At 33.9% G+C, this 26,727-nt stretch overlaps 1 protein-coding gene across 1 annotated transcript in view; it reads right to left on the minus strand.

Annotated features, from left to right (window-relative positions):
• Positions 1 to 26,727, minus strand: part of TIAM2 (TIAM Rac1 associated GEF 2) — a 278,343-nt gene that overhangs the window by 132,383 nt on the left and 119,233 nt on the right. Inside the window, exons 4-7 of the mRNA XM_031937584.1 lie at positions 15,476 to 15,587; positions 11,671 to 12,873; positions 4,336 to 4,771; positions 585 to 757 (exon numbers count right to left, since the gene is read on the minus strand). Of these exons, the coding sequence (XP_031793444.1) occupies positions 585 to 757; positions 4,336 to 4,771; positions 11,671 to 12,867 (1,806 nt within the window). The 5' untranslated portion in view covers positions 12,868 to 12,873; positions 15,476 to 15,587. The remainder of the gene's footprint in view (positions 1 to 584; positions 758 to 4,335; positions 4,772 to 11,670; positions 12,874 to 15,475; positions 15,588 to 26,727) is intronic.

Below are 26,727 nucleotides of genomic sequence, written 5' to 3' on the forward strand. Positions count from 1 at the left end.
GATAAATGACATGCCTTGATTTTTATGAACTAATAATAATAACCGCAATAATAGAATATATGGACTATTCCAGATCTTCTGGCTTCCTTAACTTGTCATCAGAATAGTTTTGGAATGATATATCAGAAGGATCAATGATTGACAAATCAATTATACTGTCAAAGTTTTTATATTATTGTCATTTTTTTTTCCTTTCTCCAAGTTACTAAGGAGACATTGAAAATTGAACTGTCCTATGACCCCTAAGGTAAGGAGATACAGTTTTCCCTTTTCCCCTGCTCTAACACAGTTTTCTACTCTTGAGGATTCTAGGTTCTCTTCAAAATTTAAGCCCAGGTCAAATGTTATTTCTGTCTTATTTCACTCTTGATTTTCTTATTCTATTTCATTTCATTCATTATTCACTTCTCAAATGAATGCCATTTCACGTTTGCTCTCTCTGTTTTAAACTGGAAAAATATAATAATACTTTCACGTTGTTACATTGTTCTTATTATTATCCGAAGCCCTCAATTCCTTTTTTTATTTTGTGGGATATTTCCACATTCCTTTAAACTATACATAATGTAAAAAGCCAGCAGTACCTGGAAAAGGTAGACATCTCCAAAAGAGTTGCTGAGGCAGAATACATTTTCCTTCTTGGGATGTTCGGGTACAGACTGTACAATGCTATCTTCCGCAAAAAGAGCACATCTAGGTGAACTACACTGATCCATGGAATTTCTTCCATAAGTCTCATAGAACAGCAGAGTACATCCTGTTAAAGAAAGGGGAAAAATTAATTCCCTCTCTGATATCTTCAAATCCTCTCAAAGGAGAACTCAAGCACAATAAGATCAGAGGGACATTAAAAGAAAGAGAAAAAGTCAAAGGTTATGAAAATATTTGGGAGGGAGGAATAAGTGTGAGGGTCTTTGTGGGAGTAGGACAGGAGAGGGCATAAAAGAATTTTGATCTTCACTAAAACTAAAAAAAGGAATGTTTTGGTAAATTTGAGATATTGAAATATAATAAGACAAAAATCTTCATGTTTTTTAACTAAAGAATCAGTTTTTACTGATTGACAATTTTTGTAAAATTAAATCTCTGAAAAGAAATGCTGCTTTATTCTTTATTGCCAAGTAGGCTATCAAAGAGCCTTCTTAGTTAAAGAGGTGAAGCCTTCTGCATTAGTTCAAAAAGAAAACATGCTGGGTCACATGATCTCTTCTCCCAGGTGCTGAATTATTAATATATATATATATATATATATATATATACACACATATATATGTGAATTAAAATGTTTTGTTTCAATGTATCATAGGAACCCTTAATGGACTCTCAAACCTTGACAATGAATAATTATCTCCAAAACTGTTATGTAAACAAATATAAGTACAACTTCATCAACTCTCTAAATTTAGAAGCACCCACAAAATTGCATCCTTCCTGGAAGAAACAAGGATCAAGAAAGGAAGTGCTCCTCCTTTCTGTGACTACATTCATGGTAATAAAACTTAGAGACAAAAGGCAAATGTGCAAATTTTTCATAAGCCCAACTTGTTTTCCTAAAGAACTCTTCCTTGCTATTTTATCTTAATGCTCAATGTATTCAACAACCCTCACTGTATACTCTAAGAAACTGCAAAGATAATGTTTCTCAAAGTAAAGAGAAGCATAAGAGAATCTAACTCTAATAGAGAATCATTAAACTAAAACAAAGAATCTCATTTTTTTGCTAAATTTAAAATGTAACGTCAATATGAAACATTTCATTGTCATAATTATTTTGAAAAATCAGAAAGTTAACATGATATAAATGTCAAATTTTAATGGAATTTTTGGATTTTAAAAGTTATACTATTGGGTAATAAGGGAACAATTATCAAAAATTCTTCATTACTATAATGAATTTTTGCTCTTTGCTAAATCCTGGCTCTAAAACTGGGTACCCCAATACAAAGTTATCTAATTAAAACTTTAATTTAATTCTCAGGGAAAATCCAACCATAAAGACATATGAACAGCTTCAGTAGAAAGTAGGTATAAAAGTTTCAACACCAACATATGTCCTATATTAATGATCCCAGTTTTCCATCTTTATTTTCCTCCCAAAATACCGTTCCCTTCAGTTATTATTAGCCAAGGACACAATCACTCTTATAACCCTACAATATCAGATGTTTTCTTTAGAACACATTTCCAAATTCATAAAGTTTGCTTTATGAATATATGAATTCATATATTGAATTCTAATATTGTTTTATCTACAACCTTTTATGAATGGAACTATTTGTACATAGAAGTATAATTAGATATAGCACTTATAAAAAGCAATACCAAAATTTTTCAATGTGAATTTTATTTCATACTATGAACTACATTCTTCCACCAAGAAGAGATTTTAAAAAGGGTGAAGGAGGTGGAATGTAGTCACTCCATTCATTAGAATAAAGATAAGTGAGGGAAAAAAATTGATCCTTAAGCACAAGAGTAGCCTTATAAAACCTGTAATTTCAAACTAGGTAATAAATACCTTATTTATTCTCCTTATACATAAGCATCTCTCTCCAGACAAATATTTTCAGTTCATTTATTTAGGTACTTAGTCGACACAAAGAGAAGTCAGCTTGATTATAGTTATAAATATTCCTATGCATAGCTATAGATGTTTTAACTACTTATACACACACACACGCGCACACACACACACACACACACACACACACACACACACATATATACATTTTGTCCAAAAATAACTTGAAAAGTTAACTCCAAACATAATGGATGCTAAAAATCAGGTATGTTGAACCTGACATTATGTTCTAAGTACGAAGCACTGTTTAAAACCACATGGAGAAAGTTTTGTTGGCAAAAACATCTTTATCGCATGCTTTTCCCTTGCTGAAAAGGAAATGAAAGAATGAACATTCAATAATATTTTAGGCTTATAAAACTTCCTTCACTTCGTAGAATCTCAGTGTTTCACAAATAAGCATGGAGGAAATTCTAAATATACATAGCACTAAGTGTCTTGTTTACTGTCAAAGACAGTGAGGAATCATCACTCAGAGCTGTATTCAATAACCATAAGTCCCAGGTCAGTGTTCAAATCTTCAGATTGCTTTTCCCTCCCAATAATAGAGTTACAAAGACCTGTCTTCACTGGGAGGCATTCATGTTAGTGATAGCTGCAAGATATAAGAAATGTTTGTTTCCTTGAGCTTAACGAACCCTTTTCATTTTAGAAAATGAAAGGCAGTTTTGCCAATTGCTGGTTGGCTTTGTGGATGCTCAAGACAAGGTTCTAATCTGCAAGCCCATGGCAGGCTTATTATTTATACAAAGTAGCCAAAACAAAGTTAGAAACAAGTAATGCTGAAGACTTACTAGTCTTTTCTTCATACTGGCTGCAAATGGAATTCACTTTTCTGTCTCTCCCAAATTGACAGGAAAAATGGTTGCCAGATTAACAAGTCTGACTATTGACCCTTATATGTAGCTCTTTTGACAATTTTTCATAGAAACGCTATATAAATATGCCAAAAAATGTTTTGTTACTTTCCCTTTATCTTTGCATAAATCAGCACTGTACTGATTTAATCATTCTCAAGATCATCAGGTTATTTTTTTAAAACTTTCAGCAAAGCTATACCTACATGTGAAAAGAGTATAAATTAAGAAAAGGCATGGCCTTAGGAGAAAATTTTATACGGTCTCCAGAAAAAATATAATTTGCTTAGTATGGAAAGACATACTGTTTGTTAAGATTACCATTTCACTTTCTTAGTTAATGAGATCAAAACAATAAGAATATACATTCTACTCTCCCCCAATGTCCATATTTGAAATGTATGTACAAACTATGAAGCTCAATTTCCCCGCTCAATCACAAAAATTAGGTAGGTAGGAACAAGCACTTTTTAAACATCTTCCATGTACTAGAAATTGTCCTTAGTGCTTTCTAAATAAGATCTCACAACACTGTGAAGTGGGACCTATTTGTGAGGAAACCAAGTCAGGTACAAGTTAAATGACTTGTTTAGAGTCAAAGAGCTAGGAAGCATCTAAGGCTAGATTTGAACTCAGCTCTTTATTGCAGCCCCGCACTGAAGCCACACTGCCACATAGGTGTCTCCATTATAAGCAACATTTACCTATGATGAGCCAAATACTGAAAGAGTACTCAAACATCATCTTATGTTTTCCATAATTTTTTTTTTTAGGAAATCCTTGATAGCAAATCTCAATCAACTGTGTGGTCCATTCAAGCATTAAACTGGCAATATTAGACTTAAAAAAAATGATTAGCATGAAAGGATGATATGCATCAGTCAAGTTTTAACCTACCTTTAAGAGTTACCCAGTACTGTTTCCATTTCCTCCGGGCCACAAGCTCCAGCTTCTTCTCTTTCTGAAGAGTTACGAGAGGCTTGAAAAAGAGCCAACCCGCTTTGCGGACCACTCCTTGTTCCTTCTCAAAGAGCAGGTCCAGTTGCTCTAATGAACTAAGTGAGTCACTACTGGAGTCGGCCGTTTCTGTAGATGTTTCTATGTTCTCCACATGAGTCCTACTCATCTCCAGCTCCCGCATAAAATTTTCATAGATGTTCTGTCGCAAGGGGTCACTGCTAATTGCATTCGTGGACTCACTTCTCTGAGGCAGGGTCTGGCCAGATCCACTTGACCACAGCAAACTAGAGAGCTGTGAAGGCAACAGTACTTCTGCACTGAGACCATCAGTTCGGATATCCAGGTGGTCATATCCATCCTTGGATTTGGGCTCCTATGTGCAAGGAAAATAGTCACTGATCAGAGATTATATCTATTCCATAAGACTTTAATTCTTTTTTCTAAGGGCATTGAAGGGCAAAATTTTAAATTATCTGTTTCTAGTAATGTTAACATAAAGCAAAGTTCCTTTGGGGAGAACCCTCTAATTATATAATTTAAGAGATGAATAAGACAATCATAGAAATAATCTAATTCAAACCAATCCATCAAATAAATTCATTGGTGTACTGTTAGTCAATGAAATATTGAGGAAATAACAGATTATAATTCAGTATAATACTTATAATTCATGGGAGCTATTCAGGCATTGGCTTAGGGTCAGGAAGAGTAGGTTCAAATGAGATCTTGGACTAATCAGTCCATCTCCATAAGCCTTAAATAATTCCCTAGGACTTATTGCTCAAGTATTACACTTTTGGCAGAGCTAGTCTCTAAACACTGATCCGCCTATTTATCAGTACACCTAATAGCTTGGTGGTAGAACAAATATCTAGAATTATTAATCTTTGCTAGCTATTAATTAAATCCTAGCAAAAGTGACTGGTGTTTTGCAGCTTTTTCAATGGCATTTTAAAATAAACTGTAAAAGTTAAATCCATTTTTGACAGAGTATATTTGATTTGAAAATAATTTTGTCTTTTTAGAATACTGAATACTCTTCTTAGAATATTGAATACTCTTCTTAAAATATTGAATACTCATCAATATACCCTCACTAGAACTCATAAAAAATATTGATTCTGGCTGACTATCCCATTATTATTATAGCCCTAGACTAAGTTCTAGAATTAAAAATATAAATTCCTCTTCTCTGTTCTACCTGACTTTCACAACTGAGATCATCTAGGCATATAGTTTCAGTAAAGAGGAAGGAACATCAGTGGGATTTAACCAATCATTAAGAGAGTTTGGTAAAAGGACTAATTCCACATTCCCATGACTTCTGAAAGGAACTTTGGTTCTTCACAGCTATTACATAGCTAGCTAGGCAGATACACTGCAGGTCTCTGCACCTTCACAAATTTCCCATAATTTCATTCTTAAGTCTGGTGTAAAAGTTTCTCGATTCCTGCCTTTTCCCACTCAGATCTGAAGCCTGGAACCTATAGCAATAAAACTTCCTCATCCCCAATCCCGAGATCAGATTCAGAACCATACACCTGGAATCTCTTTCCTACAAAGAGCATTGATCAGGAGGCCTGACATCACTGCAGCTGCAACTCTTTCTCATGAGAAATATTCACTCCCTATATACTCCATGCTCTAAAAACATTCCTACTTGCACATGGAAGTCAAGCAAAGACAAATCTTGATAAAATAAACAGTTTAATATCAGCTCCCTTAGGAGTTAAAATTATTTGTACTATCTGAAGATACTAAAAAATTCCAAGTTTAAGTCCTAGTGACTGGTGGCACTTGGAGAAAATGCTTTTTAAGAGCACAACCAACTAATGCTTTGGTAAATAACATGAAAATAAATTCCCTGTATTTGGAAGAAAGAAAAGTAATTTGAACCTTAGATTCAGAGGAGCACTGGTAGTCCATTAATTGTTTAGACAACTAAGATATTCATCCATGAATTAATTAGCTAATTAAATGATCATTAAGTAGTGTATGAGTGCAAAGTACTGTGCTAAGAGTAGGATAGCAATAATTCATGTTTAGATAATTCTGAAATGGTTATAGAGCACTGGCTTCTAAATAACTCGATAAAGGAAAGTAATAACCCTAATGATACTCTCCCATTTTATAAATGAGTAAATTAAGACAGAGAGGTAAACTGGTTTGTCTATAGATTTGCATTCAGATCTATCCATACTATCCTAAATTTGCCTATACCAAGATTATCCTTTATTCATAATAGGAAGCTGTATGCTCACTTTTATTTAATAACTTGTCTTTTCTGAAGCTTATGTATTTGCTAGAGTCTTTTTCCTATACTTTCAATTACACTGAATTAATGAAAATCAAAAAGTCAATCTTAGTCATTGAAATGTTTTGAACTTATAATGTTTTGAATAATTTTTATTAGTATACAAATGAAGCAGCAGTTATTGCCTTTTATAAGAATATCATCAACCAACTATTGCTTCCAAATACTCAGGACTTTAAACAGCTGAGCCAAAAATATAGCTACTATCAATGAAAATATTATTTTTCTACTCTTATTTACACTATGTCCCATCACAGTATTTCTTTACTTTTTGATGCTTATGTAAGAATAAAGCAAATAAATGAACTCCTGTGAATTACTTATACCGGAAACTTTGAAAAATGCTTAAAACTAAAAAAGAAAATCTTTTTCTATTTGTAGCTCTTCAAAAATATCCAGGAGGGAAAAGATGTTTCTCACTTGGCTAATATTAACATTATTCAATTAATAACAGGAAGATCTGATATGCAGCCCAAAACCAACATGGGATTACCTATGGTTGCTGGCATCAGCTATAATGAGGCTTTTCAAAATAAGAGAGGCTCTATGCCAAAAGGAGTTTCTGAACTGGCAAAGTCAAATGCAACCTACAAACACACTGTACTTTGTTTGTCCTAAGACACATTTATGGTCCTAAGTTTTAACCCCTAACTCAGAAAAGTCAAGTCTTCCTTCAAGCACATATGGTATTTTCAGTATCTGTATCTGGTACCTATCTGATCTTGTTGGTCTATAAGACATTTCTAATTCTCATGATCAGTGCTTCCTAATTCTAGTTGCCATTGACTAACATTTAAGGGCTAACGGGAGAGGACCACTCTTATATAAATAAGACTCTTGTCCTCCTTCTGATAGTAGCCCTGTGACTTCAGGAAAAATCACTTAACTTTTCTAAACTTCCATTTCTTCATCTGCAAAGTGAATTTAATAAAATGATAGGGTTATGGTCAAAACACTGTTTTTATTTTGACACAGTGAATAAAGTGCCAGACTTGAAGTTGGGAAGTCCTGAGTTTAAATGTAGCCTCAAATCCAGTGACTCTGGGAAAGTCACTTAGCTTGTGTTTGCCTCTGTTTCCTCATTTATAAGATGGAAATGATAATAATAGAGTTGTTGTCAGAATCAAATGAGAAAATAATTGCAAAGCTCTTAGGACAATGTCTGGGGCACAGTTAAGTGGTATATAAATGTGAGCTATTGTTATCACCAGCTATCAGCAGAAGTAACAGTATCAACTATTTCTATAAGGAAGACTTTGATGGCTACTAATCAGTTTTCAATAAAAGCCACTAATTTCACTGTCTTGTTTCTTTCCACATGATGGTTCTTCACTTAGTTACAAAGCAATGAGAGTACATATATCAGAGATCCTCTTGCCCTACTTCTCTTATTTTACTAAATATGCATGACTAATCAGCAACAATTAAGATTTTAACCTCAGATCTCCTAAATAAAGAGTTCTTTCTCCAATATCATGCCAGTAGAGGCAAAACATAATCACTAAAAATCAAACTATACTTTTACTTGTGTCCAGTGTATCTACTGTTTCTCCTCTCACTCAATTTCTCTGTATAAGGGTGATGGAAGCTGTCTTTTCTTCTGTCTTCCAATACAATCAATACCCAAAGATGTATAGACATGCTCAGAAATGATGATGATGTTTTTTGTTTTGTTTTGTTTTTTCCCAATCTCTCAAATAAAGTCTACCTATTTTGTTTCAGAAGGGGATCAAAGATGCTCTAGGAATTCTCTGGGTGGCTTTGCATTAGGAACTCTTCAAGAATAAGAAGCGTATTTATAAATAGGATAGTGATTTATTAATTTCTTTGTAAAAATAAGAGGTACTTATGAGTCCAATATAAGTGCTTTGGTTTGTACATGACAATAAAACATAATAAACTCTGGAAAGGGTTTTCTCAGGAGATTGTTGAATCTTCCATATAGGAATGAAGCTTTGTGGGTTAAACCTAAGGCATCTAGAAATTCAAGAGCTTTATATTTCAATCTAATCCTGCCTTTGCAATGAATTCCCTATGTTTGTATAATTGGTATTTTAACCAGGAGCTAGTATGAACAGAACAGAAATAGAACTTCACTTCTCTTACTAGAGCTACATTTAATACTGAAAATACATTCATGTTAAATACACATTCTTCTCCACCCTAATATGTTTTCCTTCTATAATATGCTTTTATGCATTTGTTTTTCAGATCATTTTTAGATATTTGAATTGTTTCATTGCATTATATATTTTCAATTTGTTATAAGTATTAAGAACATTCAATCAGAAGTTAGAAAATCTGACTTTGAATCCTGGCTCTGATCACTTCATTGGGGGTGGAGTTCACGGATGATAATTGTGATGATAGCATTTATAAAGTGATTGAAAGTTTGTGAAGTGCTTTAATAAGCATTATAAGTGTTAATATTAGCCCTATTTTATAAATGAGGAAACTGAGGCAGATAATGCTTAAATAACTTGCTCTGGGTCACAGAGCTAAGTAACTGAAGCTGGATTGGAACTTGGCTCTTCCGAATTCCAGTTCCAAACTTTCTCAACTATATTACCTACCTGGCTCCCTTGTGTAAAAGTAATTGGTAACATCTATATATTTTTTAAATTTTAAAAATATTATCTCATTTATTTTATATTTTACATATGTTATCTCATTTTGTTTAATTTTCTACAGTAAAATGATTAAAATCTAGAATGGAATAGACACTTCAGGAGGCTGTGATATGTCCTACCTGAAGTTTGGGATTTAACTTTTAATGATATTTTAGATATCTTGCTTTTTTAAAAAAGCAGAGAAACTTATATTGAGTGGAGAAAAAAATAAACATTTCCTTCTTCGATCATGCTCAAATAAAAGTATGTTTTATGCTAAAAAAAAAATATGGAAGCCATTAGTAGTCATTTTGAAAAAAGAAAACATCAAACCTTGAAAAAGAAAAAAAACATGTCAATTGACAGAGGTCTTTCCTTCCTTTACTCACAATATATATGTTGTTGTTTTTGTCATCATTATTGTTGCTATAGTTATCAGTCACTACCACATGCTATTTGTCAGATGCCTGTAGTCCTAAGTACTTCCATATATTTAGTAATATTTCCATCCCAATAGTTCCACTATGTTAGAGTAAGGAGCATGGATTATTATCAGCATTTTGCTGATGTGGCAACTTTAAAATGTGATTTTCCCAAAGTGCCAGCAAACAATTTTGGTGACTCATATTCAAAAATCTTACCCACACAGTGGGTAGGACGACTTAATGATACCTACCTCCCCCCAAATCCTGACAATGTTCTCTTTACCCTCTCTCCAAACTCTAATTATAGAGAACAGCCTAAAGGAGTGCTCAGATCACCAATTCACTCAGAAAATCTCTCCACCTCTTTTCCTGGCAAGGGAATTTTCAGTTGGATGGAGCCTAAAGAGCTGAGAAAACACTAGAGGCAACAAGAAATCGGGGAAACATTCAGCTTTGGCCTAAGTGTAAGGCTAAGGCTCAAGCATTATATGAACCAAAATCAATTAAATACACAAAACAGTCTTCTGGGAAGAGAGGGAAACTTAAAAATGTAAAATCAGAAAGTACTCAAAAGATAAGCACAAAAGTTTTTTGTTTATTTTTAAGGATTAGATTTACAACTTTATATAAACACTTCTCTTTTTCTGCGCTCCTTTATATAAGAAAATGTTCACTTTATTTGGTGTTCAAGTCCAGATTTTTTTAAATGACAAAAGGAAGAATATTAAAAATGGTCTCTTCCCTTCTCTCCTAAAAATTATTCACTCTACCTATGAATGTTTTTTGAAAATAAAAAGCAAAAAAAAATGAACTAAATTTAAAAAACAAAATTATATTGGCTTTACTGCCCCATAAACAATAAATATTACTTCAATTGTGAAAAAAAAAAAAATTGCCAAAGTTCATTTCAAATCTTTTTTGATGAGAATGGGGCTGGAAAATTTGCTGGAAAATTTTTAAATTAACTTGTCCCCATATTCCTGTTCCTTCATTGAAGAAATGAAATTGACCTTTAAGATTATTTCTGTTATTTAAAACCTAACTTAATTTAGAAATTAAAAGCCACTATATTGGACTGAATGTGATTATTTTCATTTCTCCTGCCTTTATTGACATAACTAGAAAAGAAACATTATTTTGTAAATGTGCCAGATGATAATAGAAATTTTGAGCTTTCTAATGTTCCCTTATGGGCATGGGGAGAAGGGAGGACTTAAGGTTATATAAAAGTATAAAACTATTTGAAAGAGGTGAAGATAAACTGCCTTAGAGTAAGATATGGATAAGTGCTTCATGTGTTTTTCGGTATTACTGTCAAACTAGAAGAGACATGAAGATCCCATTTGAAAAAAAAATCAATCAGAGAACCTGAGTACTACTTGGGAATTTAAAAATAAACTGCAACAAAATAGGCATTTCAAAGATGAGGTCTAAAGTACAAGAAAGTTAAGTTGTCTAAGACCTCCTTGCTAGTTAGTGAATGTCTGTGCTGGCTTTAAAACTCAAATCTCTTGTTTCTCTACTCAAAGTTCTTTTCATCACACTGGGTTGCTTTTGTGTGGGAGAGAATAATGTCTATCTATGAAATGTGGTTTTCCTTTTGAGATGTTTACCCATTTCAAACTCAATGAATTAACTAAAAAGTATTTGTTGAATGAGTTCTCTAGGTACAGTAGGATGTATGGTATTGATTTAGAGAGACATTTTTATTTCTTCCCTCAATCATGCAAAGAAATATACAGGTACCCAAAAACATTTATACTATAATAATATTGAAAAGCTAATGGTACTTTAAATTATCCCCCCCCCCAAATTTAATGAGAATGTCTCCATATTTTTGCTCCTCCCACCAAAATTCAAAAATAATCCATTTGAACTGAAAAATGAAAGGTAATTTTATTTTGTACAAAAAAGGCTTATATACCTGGAGTTTCCTTTTCTTTCTTGAGAGACTTCCTGTCCAATCACTGATTCGCCTCATTCTAGTTTTTAATGTGTCTTTTTTAGAAGTATCTTCTGTTAAGGGTTTGGATTTCCGGCAGGGAAGTGTATAAGAACAGTACTGTACAGGGCCTCTCTGCTCTGTCCTTGAGGGCACATCCATATCTGAGACAAATGAAACTCTACTATTTAAACTGGCATGTGTACCAATGTATTCATCAGAAAGTCTAATGCCTGAGGGTGGAAGACTTTCTAAGGTGGCATCTTTGTACAGCTCCCTTAGGGAAGAAAGAGATGAACTTTGGTTAAAAAGTTTTTTGGCATCATCTGATGGAAAACTGGAGTGAATGCTGGTATCTGGAGTGCTTCTGGTCAGGTAAGATCCCTCCAATTCATTGATGTCCCCAGTATTTCCCCAGGGGGAGTCATACCACGAAGACTCAGAGCTAAAAGAGCTGCCTTTGCTAGATCTCAGCCGGGAATCAGTAGGAGAAAGGCAATGGCCAGTAGAATATTCAGTACTAGAATTTCTTCGTACTTCAGGTAAGTTGGATGTTTCAGTCTCTAATGTAGGGGAATATCTCAAAAGTTGGACTGGTCCAGTGGAGTCCTCTGTAGGCACTTTGTTGTTGCTGCTATTGTGAAACTCAACCCTTAAACATCCATCCCATTTACCTAGTGTTTTGATAAGAACCTTGGGGCTTTTTCGGTCTTCAGCTGGTGGGGTTGATGCAAGACTCTCATTTTTCCCATAACAGTTCAGAAGGTGTCCATTACAGTCTCTAGAGGTGATATGGTTATCTGCTGGTTCATGACTAATATAATGAAAGCCATTATCAGACAAAAAGGCAGCATTCTTTTCATGGAAATAGTTTCCTGACACATTCACTTTGTGCTTTGTGTGGATACTGCCTTTGGATCCCTTAGCCATTGGGTCACTGAGTCGTGATGAATAAGGCTGGTTACTCTTAAAGTGGGAAAGGCAGCTCCTGGCCAGGGATCGAGACTTGTAATTTGTCCCACTGTTTCCATGATTCCACCCATGCAATGAGCAAGACTTTTCATCTTTTGCATGGATGCTGCGGATTTTTAGGGGACAAGGTTTCTGTTTTGCACCAGTGGAAGAATTACTATGATTTTTGGATCCTTGAAGGCTGTACTGACTCTCAGAGTTCCCCATCTTCACCTAAAGTAAGAATAGTTGAATCAGTAACATCAATGACCAACTACAATGACAGATAATCTTAAAATAGCATTTACACTCCAAAAAGTAAAAAGAAACTTATTTCTATGCCTGTCACAAATTATTTGACAGGAAGAATGGAAGATACTTTCAGTTATGAAAGGCTCTTTGATAATGTTGGCAAGAAAGATAAACAACATTGCAAACTATGTGAATTGATTATGATGATAACCTAAAATATTTAAAGCATTTAAATATTAAAAGAATCTTTTACTGACCTCTTGGATCTTTCAGGGTTGATTCAGAAGAGGTCTTAAGCCCCCATTTTAGAAAAGAAAAAAAAAAGAGGAAAATCTATCCATGGGTGGCTGAGTTTATGCCCATGATACCAGGCATTATATAATAACTCATTATTGTAGCTAAACACAAATTTAAAATATGTAAAAAATTTATAATATCTATACTTAAACTAGTGGAAATTTGTAGCTCACATGGCACGAAACTCTATGATTTTGCTCTGATTTTGGAAAAAGGACAGTTCATAAAAAAGAAGTTTGTAGATTCTGGTTATAAGCCATGGTTCCAGGCTCAGAATTAGAAAAGCATTAGGGTTAAATAGTAGAGAAGAATATTGCTAGAAAAGGAGTGGAAAATAAGCAAAAGGAGGAATTAAAAATTAAGAATTCCCTTTAAAGGCAGGTTAAAAAGCACATGGTCAGAAAAATACAGTTCTATTTTCATACAGAAGACACATTTGCAAAATCTACATAAGAACTTTATAAAGGATTTTTACATATGCCACTTTATTTATTGTACAATAATCCATTGTACATTATACATGTTCATTCATTGTTAAACAGGATTTTGGATGGGAGGAAAAATAACAGTTTATGCAATTTTAAAAATATATATCTATCAGTTCTTATGAATGGCAAACTCATTATGAGTCAGTAGTGTGATGTGACAGGCAAAAAAAAATCCTAATGAAATCTTGGTTCTTGTTAGGAGAAACAGAATCTAGAAAGAGAAAGAGTTATGCTTTACTCTTCACTGTTTGGACTTTGAGGTACTATACCCCAATCTGAACATCATGATGAGCTGGCCAGTTTACAAGTGAATATGAACTAAAAGGTAAATCCATAAGCAGTCTATCAAAGAAACTAGGAATGTTTGGCCTTAAAAAAGGAAGACTTAGGGGCAGGGGGAATGATAGCTAAATTCAAATATCTGAAAAGATATTCTGTGGAAGAGGGGTGAGAATTTTTTTTAGTTTAATTCTAACTAGGGCAGCAAGGATAAAAGAGTGAAAAACAGAGGGAGGCAGAGTTCAGTTCCACATAAGGGTTAAAATATTTTAACAATGTGAGTTCTCTAAAAATAAAAAAGATTGCCTCTGAACATAGGAAACTCAACATTAAAGACCTTCAAGAGGATGTTGCATTGTAATGATAATAGTAATGATTTTTGCAACTTCAGCAAAACACTTTCCTAACAAACTTTTTGGAGATATCATAAAAAGGATTAATGATTCATGGAGGACCTGGAGTAAATGAGTACATGTCCCTTGTACCTCTAAGATTTTATGATTTATATTCAAATTATTAAAAGTTCAAGACTGGTGATTAATTAGAAAGTCTTTTAAATAGAGGTTTGTAATCATTTTTATATAGCAGACCCCTTTGATAGCTATTAACCCCTTCTCATGATGATTTTTTTTTTTAATAATTGAAGTAGATACTAAATTTCAGTTAGAGATTAGTGAAAATAGAGGTGTAATTTTCTTTCCATTCAATTCTTCCTTTAGAGCATGAGGGATTTAAGGGTGAGTGGGAATGACCTGCCTGAGTATGTATTGTTCCCTTTAATTCCTTTTAAAAGTCACACTCTTGATCAATGAGTTAGTTGTTTTTCATTTTTAAAGTGATATAGACAGAAAACATTTCACATTCATATGAAAGATAACAAAAATTAATGCTGATAATCTATAAAATATCATGCATAGGGATTTGAAAACGCCTTTAAAAGTCAATTTGTACGATAGAACTCAGTTATAAACAGAGATTATTAGAGAATATCTATTACAATTCTCTCAATTTACAGATTAAAAAAATGGTTTTGACTCAATAAGTTAAGTTCCAAAGGTTATACAAATAGTTGCAGAACCAATTTTTGAATTCAGATTCCTATTTCCTAGTGTCCTAAATACATTATATTTCTATAGCTATAATAAAAATTATATTTTTAAATCCAGGAAAGAGAGAAAGGAAATTAATTCACTATTTTCTCTTGTAGCATCAATAGAGGCAATGGATAAAGGAATCTGGCATGTCATATAACAGCAAACAGCATAACAATAGGCAATTCATTAATTTTTTCAGTGACCCCAAAGGAATCTCAAAGACTATAAATTATAGAAGAATTAATCTGTTTCAATGAAGGAAGCTCACTACATTGGTGATATCAATGATGCAGATTACCTCTTTCCTATTTCTTCCTAAAAAAACATCAACATCATCATTTTTTTTACTTCTTTTAACACCCATTAGTTTTTAAACTGCATTTACTCAATTTTATGTAAATCACAATTCACTTTAAGCTAGATTACCTGAAGAATAACTTTTTGATGCAAAAGCGTTTAGTGATTAATTCAGTTCACATGATCTTGAGAGCAGAGCACTATATTTAACAACCACAGAAACAGGATCCATGAAAACACTCTGAAAAACATCAATGAGGAGAAATCACATCAATTTTCATCATGCTTGCAAGCAACATAAAACAAAAGGTGCCTAAAAATGACTTTGGTACCATAATCATTATTACAATTTACATAACATTTAGCAGCTATTCAGTTTAGTTGGATAGGAAAGTCATGATGCCAAAGAGGCCTATCGTGTCAAGGGCAATTATCTTGACAAACCTTTACTCAAAGCAAAGGAAGGTAGGGTTGGAGAAGGCAGGAGGACAAGAAACAGGTGGTTGTAGCGGCACAGAAAGTCAAGTAAGAGAATATATCTTAGCCAGTGAAAATCTATGAACACCCTTGAAAACGAACAAATTTCTCAAAACTATATGTTCCACTGAGGTGATGATATTATTTTCATATAGAAAATGACAGATTTTTAAATTATCTCATTATTGAATAAAATGAGTGAGGCCAATAAAAGTGAGTTAAGGCCAAACATTCCTAGTTTCTTTGATAGACTGCTTATGGATTTACCTTTTAGTTCATATTCACTTGTAAACTGGCCAGCTCATCATGATGTTCAGATTGGGGTATAGTATTGGTATTGAATAAAACCAAATTCAAAATTTGGAGACACATCAATCTAAATACCTTGTTTAAAATATTTAAGATATTCAAACTAGTCATACATGACCTTTAAAAAAACATCCTGAAAGATGTGTCTGGCTTTTGCAGTACTAAAAGTGGAGCCAGTATACAATCCTTAAAGGAATTTAAGGGTCTAACATGGGGCAGGGAACAAGAATGAGGGTCTGCCATCTGGCAGTACTCAATGAAAATACAAAGCCTTTCTATGTCCTTGGCTATTTAGACAGCAGTAGGGTTTCAATAGTGACATTTTGTGTGTGCGTGTGTGTGTGTGTGTGTGTGTGTGTGTGTGTGTATGTGTGTGTTTTAATAAGGAAATAAAAGAAGCAATAAGTTCTTGAATCCTCTTTCCATAATGTCCTAAGATATTTTCAATCTCTTTACTTTACAAATATGAAAGGTTCAACATGGAAAGACAAAAGTTACATTGGGAAGTTAGGGGATAATACTGAATGAAAAACAGAATGAAAGAGTGAAAAGGGCACTGCAGTCAACATGAGTCAAGTTTGAATCCCACAACATATCATTATTAGTCTCATAAGCCTAAGCAAGGTACTTGATCTCTCTCTTTCTGTCTTAGCTTCCTTGTTTATAAAATAAAGGTAATGGACTCTATGGCTTTTTATGGTTTCTTCCAGGTGTCAATCTATGATTGAGTCACATTCAGATCTATAGGGGTTCTTACTAACCTATTTGAGCTGTAAGCTAGCCCTATTAAAAGCCAGGGACCAAAGTTGTTTTCCCTTTCCTCCTGGAAACTGGCAGTTAGCAGCTCTCACAAGCAACATGGAAAGAGGCACTTTGATAGTAAGATGATTTTCATTTCCCTTTTTATTTATGTAGTATAAGTTATTAAGATCTGTACTAGGCTTTAAAAACCTTCGTGTTTCAGCTTTTTTTATTTTAAACCACCCCTCCTTTTAATTTATTCTTAAACCAATTTAAAATATGAACTATCTGCTTTTCATAGCTATACCTTTTTATTTATAAAGTAAATTTAAAGTTTCCAGATCAAGGCCAGTTTGAACTAAGCAGAGTAATTATTTGTGTGTTTGTTTACTCTTGTCAAGACCAAGTTCCAAGGATGACCCCAGAGGTGAAAGACCATTAAGTAATTCACTCAGCTGGTAACTCTTCTTTGTAAGACTATTCTGATTCTAAGTTAATATGCTTGAAGAGCAACAAATACAGCACTAGGCATGGTGTTCGCCAAAGGTAGAAAGACAAAAACTGCTATTGAGAGGCTGAATGTGTCAGCTGTTCACATTGCACACAAAGACGGTGATTCAAAAATTTCACCATTATAGATCTGAACTAGAGTCTTCTTAGCCCCAGCAGTAGGTTAGAACCTAAATGCATTTAATAACAGAAATGTGATCTCTGACATTAAAGACTTCAATTTTTGTGCCTATTACTTGGAAGGAAAAAAAAACAGTACCTTCCCCTGCACTTCTTTCCCCTGGCAAATAAATGTTCTCTCAAAATCCTAAAAGTTTGAGTATGTATATAGTAGAGATACAATATTTATTGTATTGGACTATACAATACTATACAACTCAACAGACTGATTTCAACAGTCACTCCAAGTTTTAGTCCATATTATGCATGGCCAAAGAATAAAACATAAGCCCAAATGTACTGAGGAACAAGGAGGAAGAGACAACCAGCAGCTTAAAGAATTTATATAGTAGTCTCGAGAAGAGCAAGAAAAAGGGTAACAAAGGTGAACAAGAATATTCATTATTATAAATGGGTAATAATGACCAGCTGTTATATGTCTCCAGTCAGTTCAGAATGGGAGGAAATGGTCTTAAACTATAGCAGCCAGATCTGGTACTATATATACTAGGAAGGGAAGTTCTGACAAGTCCCCAAGGAAATCTGTGTAATCACTTTTCCTTGTGATCATGACAAAAAGAACAGATATTCATCTATCTTGTCATGCTCCAACTGGAATTCCATTTGGAAGCAAGTAGATGAACTAGTCAGGTTCTTAGAATTTGCCCCTCTACTTTTTTTGCTTTTATACCATAACCTTAAGCAATTAAGGAGAATTAAAAGAGTATGGTAAAGTGTCAAAAGATAATTTTGTTAGTATCTCCTCCCCTTCTCAAAAGGAAGAATCATCTTCCTGAGTTCAAATCTAACCTCAGATATTTACTAGCTGTATGACCCTAAGAAAATCATTTAACCCTGTTTACCTCAGTTTCCTTATTTGTAAAATAAGTTGGAGAAGGAAACAGCAAACCACTACAGTATCTACACCAAGAAAACCCTCCAAATTGAGGCACAACTGAAACCAGTCAACAACAACAAATAGCAATCCCTCTCAAAGATGGAAGGAATAGTCTCAGATGCATCTTTGGACAGCCAGAAGGCAGTTTTAGATATCAATATATTATTAATCTCACAACTAAATAGATTCACTAAAAATTTTTTACTTTTAAAGATAAGATCATAATAAAAAAATTAAAATCACTAAAATCAATGAAAATAAGCAAATACCCAGTATGCGGAATGCAGAATACATGTACAAATCCACCAACATAATCCACTTAACCACATGGACTTACTGAATCCCAGAAGAAAATGCCTCCCAAGAAGTGATGCAAGATCCATCTTTCCTATGCTCACCTATGATCTCCCCTTGATATGATGCATCAGATTCTCAAAGTTTCACTACTGTATGATCTGGATCTAGAGTAAAGTAAACAGGAGCACTGGACCGACTCTGCTTTGTTCCCTGGCTACAACCCTGAGTAGTCTGGCCAGAAGGATTATGTAAAGAAGATGAGGGGTGGGGATAATGAGGGAAGTTTTCTGATGGGACAGATGGTGATCTAAGGCCTGGACAGAGAAGAGATGAGGTGCTGATTGGTGAAGGGGAGAAAGGAAGAGGAGTGTTCAATTACAAACATCCTTACTGCTTCAATGGGGAATAACTGCACAAGGGCAAATTTACATCTGTCCAAAACATTTCTGGTTAGGGAGGGCTTGTCTTCTGTGATCTCAGAGGTCCCTTATGTGTCTGTGATTCTTTCTATGTTTTCAATGTAGATCCCATGCTTCAAAAACAAATAACATAAAATCAAGCAAACATCCTGAAGTGTTTGTATAGAAATAATTTTCTTATCCAAGTCCTAGGTACTAGAATAGAGAAACAATTAGAGAAGTGAGTAGAAATGAACAAAATCAAATAGGTTTGCTTTTGTTTTTAATAGAAGGAAACAATTCTTACCCTACACTTAGGGAAGTAGCAGCAGCTAAGTGGCACAATGAATAAAATGGCACAGGTCAGGAATCAGGAAAACTCACTTTCCTGAGTTCAAATCTGGCCTCAGATACTTCCTAGCTGTGTGACTCAGGGCAAGTCACTTAATCTTGTTTACCTCAGCTTCCTCATCTGTAAAATTAGCTGGAGAAGTAAACGACAAATCGCTCCAAATCACTTAGCCAAGAAAATCCAAAAAGAGGTCATTAAGAATTAGACACAATTCAAAAAACTGAACAACAACAAAGGATATGTTAGCCTGATATTCCAATTATAAGATTAATAAAGTCACAGTTTTAATATGGGACCTCAGACCTATACTCAAATGAATTCAAACATTTCTTAAGACTTTAAAGTATTGTGCTAGGTGAGTGTGGAAAGAAAGAAAAAAGAAGGAAGGAAGGAAGGAAGGAAGGAAGGAAGGAAGGAAGGAAGGAAGGAAGGAAGGAAGGAAGGAAGGAAGGAAGGAAGAGAGGGAAGCAGGGAGGGAGGGAGGGAAAGGGGGAGGGAGGAAGGAAGGAAGGGAAGCAGAGAGGGAGGGAGGAAGGAAGGAAGGGAAGCAGGGAGGCAGGGAGGAAAGCAGGGAGGAAAGAAGGAAGGAAGGAAGGAAGAAAGGAAGGAAGGAAGGAAGGAAGGAAGAAAGGGAAGGAAGAGGGAGGGAAGGAAGGGAGAGAAAGAAAGGAGGGAGGGAAGGAAAAGAAAAGAAAATATCCCCTGCCTTCAAATGACTTAAATTCTTCACATGTATACAATTTTAAACCTTTTTCCAGGGATTAGCATAAAGTGGCAGGTGAATACAAATTATGACTGTGGGTAAAAATAAAAATGCAAATAAGTTTTAATGGATTTGGAGTTCAGTGAGCAGAAAAACAGCAAGATTTTATATCTATATTTTTGTTTTTATTTCATCTGAACTGCTCGACTATCTCATTATGTAAAACTGTTTACAATTGACTTATTCTATTTGCTGAGTATAAATTTGAAAGAAAGGTAGTGAGAGACATGCACTATAAAACTTCAAATGCCTATTGTATAACTGCCTCCCCTTAAAATGTGATCTTAAGGACTTTCATAATAAGTTCTTAAGTAGTAAGGAATCAATCTGTTACAAAAAATGTCAAAAATAAAATCACAATTATCCTTAAAGAAATCAAAACTAAACTCTTTCCAATACCAAAACTTAAATATAAAACTTGTATATTTTCTCCTAAACTGGCTTTGGTCTTCTCAATTCAATGAACCATGCTCAAAATACATGAACTGTGTGTCACAAAGCTTATTTCTATTCATGAGGAGACTTGAACCCACATTGTCTAAAGAAGCAGGCAAATGGACTGTCTGGTCTCCATAGTGATCATGCCCTGGGTAGTTAATCCTTTTTAACACAGTAGGGAGAAAGAAAGCTGCTAAGGACTTCTATAAGCTAGGCATCAATTGTCCAAGTATCACTGGTACCATTTCAACTGAATTGGGCCCTTCATATAAAATGAATAAATACATAGATCTGCAGCAAGAAGTGCCTGTGAAGTAGGGTCTCAATCAGAATGTAAACTAATTAGAAGTTTAACAGCCAAAAGGATAGGAGGAAAAAGCCATAAATTCCACGGAAAAAAATAGCACAACTTTTCACATCGTTCATCGCCTTCCTCAGCAAATTTATTACAAAAAGAGCCTAAGCATTCACACCTGTTTTATAAGAAATCATGACATCTGCAACAGTGCTTACAAGCCTTATGTGGTAATTTTAGTCAGAGTAGGAGATCAATTCTAACCAAGTCAGAGAGCATCCATACTCTAGGGAAATAGTGTCAGAATTTCTGAAGTGGTTGAAATGTAGTTTTATGGAAAGTTATAAAAATTCAATCTTTAACATAAATACCATATCCCTCGTCATCCAGAGGACTTATGAAAGCACCCATCTGTATGCTGTGCTCTACACAGCAAGGTAGACACATGGTCTCTAGCCCTTAGGATTTTACAATCTACAAAAATATTTTTTAAGATACATGGTCAGGTGCCAACTGTAGAAACACTGAACATACACAAGTTAAAACAGAGGTTGTAGTACGTACAGGATATAGTACAAATGCCTCTGGCAAAGAGGGAGACCATGAGTAACTTGGAAGTTTAAACACAGTGGAGTGGGGAATAACATTTCAGAATTAGTAGAAAAGAGGAAAGTTGCTTGTTTTGAAAGGGATGATAGAATCTTAGGGAAGACTCCAAAGCACTTTATTAAATGAAAGCGCTGATAACTTAAGTTGAGGTGGGGAGAAGAATACAAAAAATAAATTAAAGTGATCAAAAATAACTGGTGATGACACTTTTGGAGCTTAGCAACCCCTTTTATTTAAGGTGGAAACAGATTTAAAATGGAGAATCACACAGTGAGAAATGGAAAAGTAGTACACAGTCACTGATTCCTGATTTAATGACCTTTCTACCATACCATGATGCCTTCCCATTAGTCCAGTGCTTTAGTCCCTGGGCAATACTGGGGAGATTTCTGATAAGTGGAAGGAAACAAGTATTTATTAAGTGACTACCATTTATAGTACTAAGTGCTTTACTAATATTATTTCATTTGATTGGATATTATTTCTATTTTATGAGTTAAATTGAAGCCGAAGAGATTAAGTCACTTGCCCCCAAAAGAATCTGAGAACAAATCTAAACCCAGGTCTTTCTGACTTCAGACAGAATGCTATTTATGGAACTACTTAGAGCAGAAATATAAAGATGAAAGCTCAAACCCAGTTAAGAATTTCCCCAAAAATCCAATTTAAAAATATATTTCTACTTAAATGGGGGAGGGGGGAGATCTATTACACATGTCTCATGAAACAAACACAGTCAAAAAGTGAATTTCATTCAATTCAAGTATTTATTAAGGGTTTACTATGTTTCAGGCACTTTCTAAACAAAAGGTAAATAAATACTTGTTAGACAAATTGTATAAGAAGTTTTTGTTCGAGTATTCATTGTACTAGGTGGCCTTGAAGCCTCTTTAAGCTCTGAGATTGTGAATTTCTAAAAAAAAAAAATCTAGAAGTAGAAAGGGAATCAGGATGGTGGCACATGTTCCAGGGCATCCTTATAATGCAATGTGAAATGTAGGATTTGATTTATAAGAATAGCAATCCATTCAAAAGAACAAAATAATAGTAGAAAGGGATCTGGTCAAGAGTTGACTCAATTCAAGTCCTAGTTCTTAACACTTATGCACCGGGTTTTCTTATCTGTTAAATATAGAGAAAAATACTTGTACTGCCTTTATCACATAGTACTTGTGAAGAAAAAGTCAAGTAACTATGAGTTGTTACCATCATTATAGAACTTTAACAATGACAATGTTGCATGATCAAAAAGATGAGCAAAGTACAGACCTATGAAGGAGAACTAGAAGGAAATGGAAAGCAGGGAGTCTGGCAGGAGATTGTCAGAACAAAAAGCAATACATATCTAAGCACAGAGAATGATATTGAAAAATTGGGCTGTCTTCTATATTGATTGCAACATAGACATGGGCAGAAGGAACAAATTTGGGGATAGCTCAGTTGAGTTTTGGGGTTTTTTTTAATCTATATACCAGTCATTTATTTAAGCAGCTATTATGTGCTGGGTACTACTACTACTACTACTACCACTACTACTACTACGTGGGAGGGGTATTAAGAAAAGCAAAAATAAAATCACTGCTCTCAAGGAACTCATGTTTTAATGGGTCTAATGATAAGTACACAGAAGATATAGATAGATAGAAAGATAGATAGATATCTTATATATATATGTGTGTGTGTATATATATATATATATGTGTGTGTGTGTGTTATGTATATGTGTGTATACACACACACACACACACACACACACACATATACATACAGTATTCCCACAAATAGTATAGGCCAAAATTAGGATTTAAACTCAGGTCCCATTCCTTAAATTCAATGCTCATTCCTCTACCACTGCACCTCCTAGTCTTCCATAATAACTTTGGAAGAAATTTACTCAATTTGACCAAATCCAATCTACCATCCAGAAACAAAAAGAAGTCTAAAAGTTTCACATTTTTTCATATGTTCTCTTGTTTCCCAGAAGTAGATCATAGAAAATATTCCTTATCTCAGAAAGTACTGAAAGACAAAGAATTAGACACTCATTTCCAGAAATTCTGTAGAATATCCAATCCAAATAAAACACTTTGGAAATACATGACAAGGCAAGAAATAAACTAATCAAGGATGTAGAATAAGAGTTTGTAACCTATCCATGGCAATGTGCACCAATTTTATTTATGAGGTTTTAGAGTTGAATTTAGAAGCCACTTATTCTAAGTCTTTCTATGAGACTTCAAATACTTAAGTGACTTGACTACAGTCCGAAAAGTAATAAGCAAAAGATTTAGATTTGAACTTAAGCATCTTGATGCTAGATATAGTCATGTTTGTACCATGTCATGTTTCCCTGATGATGAAAGAAGAGAGAAGATCCTCCTTCATATAATTAGAACACTATCCCAGGTCTTAGCATAATGCCTAGCACATAGTCTCTACTTAATAAATGTTTCTTACCTTAGCTTGACTTGCAACAGCAAAGGTGATTAAGCCATTTAATATGAGTATGGAAAAATCCCCAAAAGGAAGCAAGGATTGTTTAAACAGTATCAACAGATGAAAGTATTAATAGAAAAACAGCCTGACCTTTCAACAATTCAGTAATCAATTTTGAAGCACCTTATACAACTTTTGATCTCAAATTTAAATATCATTGGAGTAATAAGGTTTAAATATATGAAAAGAAAATACACAAGATAATGGATAATGAAACACTAGGATAGACTTGACCCACAATGAATGACTCCAAAACACCTTTGAGTTTTGGTTTGGCTTGGTGGTATTTTTTTTAAGGTATAAGGAAGAGACTCTGAAGGAAACAGAGTCATCCAAATAAAACAATATATGGCTTCACAGAAATGGGAAGTATTTTAGTAACTTTTTAAACACATTACATAAAGATCAACTTTTGTCTTTTTTTTAAGGTCTAGAGTTACTTCAATACTCCATTCACATTTCTCTCTTCTTCAGAAAGAACTAGATTTGGATCTATTATTTTCAGTATTTTATATATAAAAAAATTCAATTGTACTCTCCTCTTTTTGGTCACTTTGGGTCTCTCCATCCCCATACCATATACAAAGTCTATTAATATCTTGAGTTCTATGTACCTTAAACAATTTCTGCATTATTTCTGCAACTCCTCAGTAAAATTGAGTGATTCCCTATTTTTTCTAGAATTAAATCTATCATTCTCTATTTGACATTTAAAGCCCATCATAACTTGTCCCTGGTCTTATCATTACAGTCTTCAAACATTTTATAACTCATACAAAATGGCTTGCTCTCATCCTTCATCACACATGACATGCCATCTTCACATGCTTAACCTTGGCACTGGTGTTTTCTCAGACTTGGAATATATTCTCCCTCCTCTATTGTACCTCTTACAATCACCAATTTCTTTCAATTCAAGCACTACCTTGAGTTCAAGGGTCACCTTCTATATGATCCTTCCAGCTACCTCCTTCTTAAAATTATTTTGTTTATAGTGCATTTGTACTTACACATGTACCTGTTGTCTTCCCTGAAAGCAGAATCTTTAAATACATGGTCTATTTAATTTTTGCCCATGTATCTTTAGCATGCAACACGTACTATAGATGGCTTATAAATGTTTGCTGATTAATCAGATTGATTAACTGGCAATGAAATTAGATTTGTTGTTCTTATAATTTGTTACAATTGCTAGCATTCTTTTAAAAAATCTCCTTTTCCACAAGTCCTGGAATCATATCTACCCACAATCAAAAAGAACTAGGCCTATGGCCAAAAATATCATGTCCAGCAAAATTATATAATATTGAATGAGAAAAAATGGACATTCAATGAAGTTGCAGATTATCAGGACTTTCTATCAGCTAAACCTGATCTCAATAGAAGAATTTAATATATGAGTCAATATCAAAGATCAATTTCAAGGAGTTTAACATGGACATATTGTTTTTTTGTTTGTTTTTTTGGGGTTTTTTTGGACATATTGTTTATATTTTTAATATGGAAATGTATACTATATATGTAAGATTGACAACAGTAATAGGATAGCTCAAAAGGAAGATGGGGCAGAATTAAGATAAAAATAGTTATTATATAAAAAATCTTTTTTCTTTGTACTCATAAAAATATTAGGATTATGCTTAGGAAGTCAACTGGAAATAAATTTGAATGGGGGTGATGTTATTGTTTTCAGTCCTTTCAATGGTATCTTATTTACTCTTCATGATTCATGTTTTCTTGGCAAAGACACCAGAATGGTTTGCCATTTTCTTCTCCAGATCATTTTACACAGGAGGAAACTAAGTCAAAGAGGCTTAAGTGACTTGCCCAGGCTCACAAAGTGTCTGAGGCCAGATATGACCTTATATAGAAAGAATATTTATAATGAAACTATTCAAAAGCATTTTTAAAAATTAGACATTCTGATTTAACTGTAATGGACTTGGCTCTTCTCAACAAGGCAGTGATTAAAGACAACTCTAATAGACTTGTGATGGAAAGAGCTATATGCATCCAGAGAAAGAACTATGGAGGCTGAATGTAGATCACAACATAATATTTTCCTTTGTTGTTGCTGTTGTTATTTGTTTGCTTGCTTATTTTTTCTTTTTCATTTTTCCCCCTTTTGATATGACTTTTCTTGTACAGCATGACATATGTGGAAATATGGTTACACAAATTGCACATGTGTAACCATTACTTGGTGAATAGGAGGAGAGGGAGAGGGGGATGAATGGAAAAAAAATTAGAACCCAAGGTTTTACAAGGGTGAATGTTGAAAACTATCTTTACATGTTTTTTTTTTTAAATAAAATATTATTTTAAAAATTTTAATCAAATTCTTTGAAGTTCGGCAAATTGGTATAATACAGAGGGAACCAGGGTCTGAATCTTGATTGTGTGAAATAGTTGTCATTTAACTTCTAGAAATTACTTCATTTTCTTCATTTATAAAATGGGGATAGTCTTAATTGCACCATTATTCAGAAGAAAGTGTTTTGTAAGTATTTACACAGTGTTTAAAGGCAAGCCAATAATAACAATTCAGCAACATTTTATATGCTAAGACTATAGAAGTCTGATTTTCATGAACTTTTTTTCTGTTATAATTCTTTTCACATCATAGTTTTCCTCATCAT

This window comes from Sarcophilus harrisii, chromosome 4 (genome assembly GCF_902635505.1).
Source record: "Sarcophilus harrisii chromosome 4, mSarHar1.11, whole genome shotgun sequence".
NCBI lineage: Eukaryota > Metazoa > Chordata > Mammalia > Dasyuromorphia > Dasyuridae > Sarcophilus > Sarcophilus harrisii.